An 8707-nucleotide genomic window follows, 5' to 3' on the forward strand; every position below is an offset into this window, starting at 1 on the left:
GGTAAAAGGGATGTGGGGGCTAAAGACAGGATATGGAGGGAGGAAAAGAGTGTGATGATTTGCAATGGGAGATTATCATAATCGTTTTAAACATCGCTATCACTCAGTGGTGTAGTCACAGCCCGCTCTGCTTCCCTTGTACGTATCTGTCCAGCTCTTGTCTTAAAGTATTTTCATAAAGTGGGGGAAGGAAATTGCTCGCTGTTTTCCATGGCTGCCCCAAGTATTAATGTAGCAGCTGAGTATATTTACTTTACTTCTCACAAAGCAGCAGCCGGACAGAGGTATGCGTGTGAAAAGGACTTTAAAGCATCAAAAATATTATTTTCGCTCAAACATAAATAAATAAACACCTAAAAGCCAGGTCCTCTGTGGAATGTAGTAATTCTCAATTTTTATGAATGACTGCATTCATGTTTGACCACGCCCCCCCACCCCTGGATCTCCGAGCCCGGCCCCACCCCTCTTCGGCCCTGTTGGGACACCTTGGCCGAGCGCCTGCCTCCTAATTGGCTGGAGGAGGACGGGGGTGGGCGTGGCCGCCACAAAAAGCACGGCGCTGATATAAAAACAAGGCTCGAAACTTTGATCGATGAGAATTTACAAGTGATGGGGCACGCGCGAGCGTTGTCGCGCAGGTCGGATTAAAAAAAGAAAATCTCTGTGGACAAGAAGCCATTGTGCGCGAGCCTGTGGAGGATTTAATTCATTAATTCCCCCCCCCCACCCCCCCGTGATATAAAGAGGGTTTTTTTTCTTCTTTTTTCTATGTGACTGAGCTCACAGCATGGGGACACTGCTGTTATTTGCTGCCCTGCAGGTGGTGACGGTCACTGTGGTGAGTGTCTGAAGTTTACTCTCTGTGTCACGCAAACACCGAGGAATAAAGACTCACGTGACTATCTATCTATCTATCTATCTATCTATCTATCTATCTATCTATCTATTATAGTAGCTATGGTATAGTAGTGCTGTATATGTTGAAGTAGGCTACTTGTAAACTACTGTGCCATACAGATTATAGAAGATTATACTATTTTTATTATCCTTAATAAAACATGTAATGTGTATATATATATATATATATATATATATATATATACACATATATATTCAAACATGATACATACAATATAAAAGTGTATCATCATACATATATGTGTGTATATATAATTAAAGAACATTGTAATACTCAAGGTCAGTATTGCACTTGAGTAAATGTACTTATATATCTATATCTATCTATGTGTATATATATATATACATCTATATATATATATATATATATATTCATGTATATGTATATATATATATATTCATTCTGTGTACTATATAAAACTTGATAACACAACAATAATATACATATACCACAAAAAGAATGTGCGCCTCTCAGTGGTCATCATGAGAATTCAGTAGTTTATTCATAGGCTTCTATATCAAAACATACCACAACAGCACTCCTGAGATTATTATGGGACTCTTTTTTACAAAGGGGATGTAACAAGTACCAGGTTATACCCACAGTTCTCTGCTAAAAATGGCACTGCATTGTGTGATGTCATATTCAACCTTCACACTTGAGGCTGTGTGTGACACTCATGCTGGCAGCTCACTGTGATCTCTATCCCTGCTGGGAGTTAGGGAGAGAGGCTATGGTGGTGTGTGTGTGTGTGTGTGTGTGTGTGTGTGTGTGCGTGTGTGTGGAGACAGGCGAGATTGGAAAACAAAAGATGTAGAAGCAAGAAGGTGGGGGGGGGGGTTGTGGGTCAGAGAAAGTCCCTTTCATCCCTGCTTCTCTGGCGAATGCCAAGCGGAAGGCGACAGCGGGTCACAGATATCCCTGTGGGGCTTGGGACAGTGCTGGGTATTCACCTGATGACACTATGAGGAATTTCTATGATCTGTGAAACATGAGTCAGACTATTGTCCCGCTTGCTTCTGCGGTGACTCCTCGTGTGTAAAATTTCACAGCGTGAAGTTGTTTTTTCAGAGGTGAGTCACTGTGTGCTCAAGTCCACTCACTCTAAACTGTGTAACCCCTCCTGTAGGTGACTGCAGGCTGCCCGGTGGTTTGTGAGTGTCCAGCGGGACCCCCGTCATGTCCCCCGGGTGTCAGCTCGGTGCCGGACGGCTGCGGCTGCTGCAAGGTGTGTGCAGCCCAGCTCAACCAGGACTGCCACGAAGGACGGCCCTGTGACCACCACAAAGGCCTGGAGTGCAACTATGGCAATGATGTGGGCCGTACCCACGGCATCTGCAGGGGTACGTATGCACAGCAGAGGGGCAAGGAAGGATGAATGAGAGAAGGGAGGGGCTAAACAAGTGTTTTGGGTTTAGATTTGGCCCAGGGTTTGGGGGGTTTAGCTCACGGTTGAGCGAGGGACTGTGTAACTTCAGGGTGGGGAATCTGGTTTCCGAGCCAAGCGGCCGGAGTCTCTCTTTGATAGAGGCTTGAGGTTTGAAGCCTGTGCCACATTTTTGAAAATAGAGCACCTTCATGAGCTCTGCGACTGAAATCTGGCCAACTCCGGGATTTGTATAAGTAGCTCAGTGTGTACACAAACAGGCCCACGAAACACACAAACATACACACACCGTGGTATTTTTATATGAGTGTTTATTTGGGGGTGTTTCTATATAAAGGGGGGTATCCGGGGTGTTGTGTGGGGAGTTCCACTGGGGCAGCGAAAGGGGAAGGACATTGTAAACAAGTCAAAATACCTTTGGTCTAAGAATAGAGCTTGCTTCACAAATCTGGATATAGAGTGTCTCGCCTGCTCTCTTCTTATCTACCCTCCATTCATTTTATGATGTATTTCAATAAAAAGCCTTTTCTTGTTTGTTCTACTTCCTTTTGAGCAGCATATTTGTTTTGTTTTTATATCATTTGACCATCTTTCTGTCCTCTTCCGTCCCTACAGCCAAGGCCGAGGGCCGCTCCTGCGAATACAACGGGCGGATTTATCAAAATGGCGAGAATTTCCGTGCTGGCTGCAAGCACCAGTGCACCTGCATCGACGGAGCGGTGGGCTGTGTGCCCCTTTGCCCCAGCCACGTGCCCCTGGCGTCCCCGGCCTGTCCTGCCCCACAGCTGGTCAAGGTGCCCGGTCAGTGCTGCCTGAGCATCGACTGCCACAAGGGAACCACCGCCGTGGACCCAGCGCACCGGCGGCCGCCACCTCCGGCTTACCGGCCGTACCCGTTCATTCCCTACCCGGCCTACCCCTTCCCCAAGCCGTATCCAAAACAATACAGGAAGCTGTACCCCTACAAACCCAAGAAGGAGAAGGACACGGGGATGGGGAACGAGCTGGTGGAGGTGGGGCGCAAGTGGGACAAGCCACGTGGAATCAAGCAGCTGGCGGGTAAGCGAGGGTGCCGCCATGTTGTCGCCTAAGAGTGCCGTCTGTTTCCACTACGCAGTAAAGCATCATGTTTATGTTTTAACCGTTTTAGCCTCTTGACGCACAAACGGCCTCAGTGTGAGGCCTTGCCCTCAGCATCGCTGCATACATGTGTGTGTGTGTGTCAGCATTTATGTGAAGCTTGTTTTCCACTGGCTCCTTGCACACCAGAGGTTCTCTCTCTCTCTCACACTGCTCTCACACAGCACACAGCTCTGTCACCCAGCTTTCCCCTCTCTGTAATCACCCTCTCTGTGCGTCAGTGTTGCCTGGTCAGTGAATGAGGCCAGTGTGCGTTGCATCTCTGAACCTCTGCTTCTCCGCCTCCCTCCCGCTTCGCGTCTGCCGATGCTGCTGCAAACCGTTTCGCCCGCAATTCAGATTTCGCATCCCTCCGTTAACCGTTGCTCTCCCTCACACGTTACTCTGTTTTCATCCCTTAAACACAGCCTGGAGGCAGATGGGAGGCCAGTGTGTGGTTCAGACTACTTCCTGGTCCCAGTGTTCCCGGAGCTGTGGGATGGGCGTGTCCTCTCGTGTTACCAATGACAATGCCCGCTGTAAGCTGATAAAGGAGACGCGTCTGTGCAACGTTCGGCCCTGCAGCTCCATGTCCAACCCTGTCAAGGTGAAGAATGTGTTTGGTGCTTTTAAGATTCTTATAAAGGGGTGGATTACTGTGTTTCCTCTAATGGCCCACAACTATGCAGTGCGGCCACATGCTGAATGGATTCAGGAAAGGATGTCTCTCATGGGGTCCGATTGGTATTAATATCATGGCATGTATAAACCCCTCCCCCTTTCCACCTCTGAATCCCTCTGTAGCTAGAGTCTTTTCTGGTTCATTCCGTCTATTCATGGTTCTGTTGCTGTGTGTTAGGAGGATGACAGAGCTGATGACACGCAGGTTTCACTGGTGTATCTTTACGCTTTATCGACTCTAAATGAAATGATTTCCGCTGCATTTGATCACTTTTCTGTGATTTTTGTTGCCGTTAGTGTTGTCCCTGTTTGGTCTTCACGAACAGACACAATTTAGCATGACAGAACTTTCCGTGGACACTTCTTTGTGTTTTCAGTCAAACTGTTTGCAACCATCTTGCTTAACCAGTGCCATGTTAAGTGCCACACAGAGACACGTGTAAAGCTGAAGGGGCCTAATCAGCATTGTGTGAACTCATTTGACATTTCTGCATATTTAAAAGCTACGCACTACAATTTAAACTTTGTTCAACGTCCGTCGACATCCAACGCTTCATTTAAAAATGACTTTCTCTCATCGTCCCCCGTTTGTTTCATAACATGACACAAAAATGTTGTTTTTAGAACTTTTTAGAGCGAGAGATCGAGGACAAACTCCCAGCTCTTGAATGCTGACCCTGCGTCACTGTGGCTGCCCACTGCGCTCGGTAGCTCCGTGCTGTGTGATTTTTTTAAGAGCACTCAGTGTGCCCACTCTGCTGCTCCTTCACATTTCATACACAGCATTCTGCCTCCTGCCGTCAGCCACTCAGGAGGCTGATGAGCTGTTATGCACCTGTTCCTCTGTGTGTGTGTGTGTGTGTGTGTGTGTTTGCCGAGCTGTCGTGGGCGTTAATGTGCATCAGTGTCAATCCTCAGCTATTGCTGGCATGCTCCATGCTCTGTGGCACTCGTGTGTTGTTCTGACCTTTATTTTGTTTTGCGCAGTTTTCGCGACTTAAATCTGCGGTGCATAACTTACATACAAAAACAAATGTATTCACAAGAGTTCACACGGTAGTGATTAAGCACCGGAGTATGACTGAAAACACAAAGTTTCAGAATATAATCAATCGCTGTGTACACACAAATGCTCCCTCAGTCACGTGGTATTGCTTAACAGATGATACATACAAATAATGTTCTATAACTTACACACTGCAACTTTAACAACCTTAACCTATAGTTCTCCAAAGGTTATTGAAACACTAGTAATTGGACTTCTTGGTTGCGACCACTGAGTGTCAGAATAAAGAAGACTCTTGGATAAGGAGAAGTCCAGGGGCCACTGATTCAGTTACCTTTGGAGACGTGTGTTACTGTTGCAGCAAATGTCGATGTGATCCTTGACTGGTTACCATGAAATCCTTAAGTTGCCAGTATAACCGGTGCAGTGCTGTGAAGAATTCGCCGTACGATGAATATCTTTAGAGGCAGTCTCCGATTATTTCTGTCACGAGGCAAATAAAAGAAATTCCCATCAGCAAGAAACCTGCATATGTGCGCAATGACAATGCTAAACAATATGTAAGGGCCAGAATCAGCCTTAAAACCATGTGGGCACAGAATCACAAAGGTTCCACGCAACAACTTAAACTCCCGTGTCTTGTGTAATCATGACATGATGAGGAAAAATACCTACATATGCTACATATATGCTGCAGTAACTGACCCTGTCACACCAGTATCTCTTTCTTTCCCCCCCCCCACAGAAAGGTAGAAAGTGCTCTCGCACCCATAAGGCCCCGGAGCCGCACCGCCTGTCGTACGCCGGCTGCAGGAGCACGCGCCTTTACAGGCCCAACTACTGCGGCGTGTGCAAGGACGGACGCTGCTGCTCGCCCCGCCGCACGCGCACCGCCAGCGTGACCTTCGCCTGCCCCGACGGCGAGCGCTTCAACAGGTCTGTGATGTTCATCCAGTCCTGCAAGTGCAGCGACGAGTGCAACCATCTCAATGAGGCCGCCCTGCCGCCACAGCGATGGCTCTATGGAGACACACACAAGTTCATCGACTAACGGCGTCTTCCACACCCCCCCCCCCCCCTCCCCCCGACCTACATTCCTTCAAACACACACACAAAAAAAGAATTTGATTCCCCCTAGATTAGAATAGCTTAGTATATCTATCTAGAAAGGTGCACGCATCATCATCATCATCTTTTATGGAAATTGATTTGGGGAGGAATGGGGAGAAGAAAAATGTATCATCTCCAGCTTGGAAAGAAAAGGGGTGAACGACCCCTGCTTTAGTGAAGTTTAAAGAGTAGCTTTTGGCCTGGCCACACTACTTCATAATGACATGGATGCAACCGGCCGCCATGTTGCTGCCACGCACCAACTGTCCTCTAAACTCTGAGACTTTTATTGGGGGGGACAATGGACCAAGTTGGCACAGATTCACATTACTTTTAGAGAGAGCTGGCGTTAACGGCGCTTTGGAGCTGGAATCATCGGTGTGTGCGCGCTCCACTCAACATCTGAGGACTGATAAACCAAACCAAGACGCACAGAGACAACTTGGCAGAAAAGACTGGGGCCCGTGACGGTGTAAGATGGAGGTGCATCTCACATGCTCCGACAGAAGCGTGGTGTGTGTGTGTCTTTTTTATGGTATTTATTCATTGGTATTTATTGTTGGGACATACATGATGACACTGTGGTCTGCCACCATGGAAGGTGGTCCTGCTACATGTATGTTTGGAGAATCAGTGTGGCTGAACATGGATCTGAGAGGGACAGAGCAGCTGTCAGCCGCAAAACAGAGGAGACGACTCCTGGGCTTGACCCCTGGGGGTAGATCAGAGGTCACAGCAGTCAAATACATATATCTATTGATGGACGATGATGGCTAAAGGACAAGAGGTGGTGCCTCGTGGTTTACAGCTTTGTGGGGCATTAGTGAGAAATATGTCAAAAGGATGTTTAAACAGCTGAACTCATCCCCTGATTTGCCTCCATGTGAAACTGAGACATTTAGCAAGCACCACAAGAACAAGCCTGGGATTCTGGCGTCAAGAAGTTGACCACCTAATTCTGCGTAAATTACAATCCTCACTCCGAGGGACAGAAATCGGCCACTCTCTGGTTTGCTGTAAAAATACGATTTGAAAACTTGGTTGAAACGGAGTCAACATGTAATTTGTGACTGGCGGGCGGAGACGCTCTGGTGGCCAATCTGGCCTGTAATCGAGCAACACTGCAGCTCACTGAAACAACACAATGACACATGCGTCTCCGTGCTTAAGTGGCGGCTATTTCTGACAAACGGCGGGCACTGATGCCCACTGTCGTCAGTGGACGTCAGCGTTAGAGACAGAGAGGAGGCTCTGTGGCCGTGCAGAGGACAGAGCCCAGACGTGAGCAAGAACTTGACTCCAAGTTCCTAATAAAGACACAACTGAAGGAGAGGAGTTGTGGAATATTCTCTCATTTTGTGACTGAGACTGTGTATAATGACTGACAAACACCAGCATCGTCCTTGACTGACAGCTGGGTTCAAGTACATGCACCTTAGCACAGCGCTTATTCATTGCCTTTTCTCGTCGACCAATTCTCATGTGAATGAAAGAGTAAAATGCAGAGAGAAGGTCATTTCAAACTGATTTTTAGTTTTACTGCAGATGCATATACAATTCTGATTTGGTGATTCTAAATCATTTGTACCATTTTATGACCTGATGTTGTGCCATAACACAGTGGCTTAGCTGTTGAGACTTCAACCATCTTGTGGATACTAACTATAGGCTTTTTTTTTTAGTTCTTAAAACTCTACAGACGATTAAAGGACGTTTGGAAAATGTTTGCAAAAACTGTCCACATAGATGCTGTGGTTTTTGTACTGTATGTCTAGATTTGTTACAGGATACTATAGAGCAGCTACATACTATATGTACATATGCATCAATACCTTCTTTGTAGTTCTGTCTGCTGTATAAGAGCCATGTTTTTTTGACCAAGTAATGCTGACATAGTCCACGTATAGTTCTGATTCTGTAAGAGTACTGAATTTAAAAGCATGCTGACTGTATGTCTACTAGTGACCATCAAACGTGTAACTACAAAGTCATGCTTTTTGGCTTACGCAGTCTAAACACAATTGCCCATGTTGCTCACAAATTCTTCTCTGGATGTTTTTCATATATTTCAATTGCATTTGAATAAAGACATTTTCACCGTGTACATTGTGTTGAAACCTCAGAACGGAGAGTTAAAAGCTTACATGAACTCTGCGAGGTATAGCAAACAGGATTGCCATCATTTATTTTATCTTGCTTCCAAGACACAAAATAGAAAAATACGTCTCTGACTGAAGACCAATGTCCAGTGTTACAACAGGTGGGTGACTTGCCACATATTAACCATACTAAAGGGTTTTTAGATTTCATGAAATCAACCTCAGCATTTAATTTTATCTTGACTGGACTTCAGTCACCTATAGCCAACTACAGAATGTTTTGAGAATTTCTTATACTTTTGGCTTCTCTCCGTCTAGGATGATCTGCACACTTAGTTTGGCAGCTTTACACCAAAGGCCATTCCTGAAGCAACCCACCCATTTAT

The 8707-nt window shown here is 46.3% G+C and overlaps 1 protein-coding gene across 1 annotated transcript; it reads left to right on the forward strand.

The window, feature by feature from the left end:
* The first annotated feature begins 618 nt into the window (after positions 1–618).
* si:ch211-106h11.3 (CCN family member 1) lies at positions 619–8324 on the forward strand. Its single transcript, XM_058653640.1, has 5 exons — positions 619–838; positions 2049–2262; positions 2922–3365; positions 3854–4032; positions 5858–8324. The coding sequence occupies exons 1-5, from the start codon at positions 788–790 to the stop codon at positions 6161–6163; spliced, it is 1194 nt and encodes a 397-aa protein (XP_058509623.1). The 5' UTR covers positions 619–787; the 3' UTR covers positions 6164–8324.
* Positions 8325–8707: the final 383 nt, after the last annotated feature.

Source organism: Solea solea, chromosome 16, assembly GCF_958295425.1.
Source record: "Solea solea chromosome 16, fSolSol10.1, whole genome shotgun sequence".
NCBI classification, from domain to species: Eukaryota; Metazoa; Chordata; class Actinopteri; order Pleuronectiformes; family Soleidae; genus Solea; species Solea solea.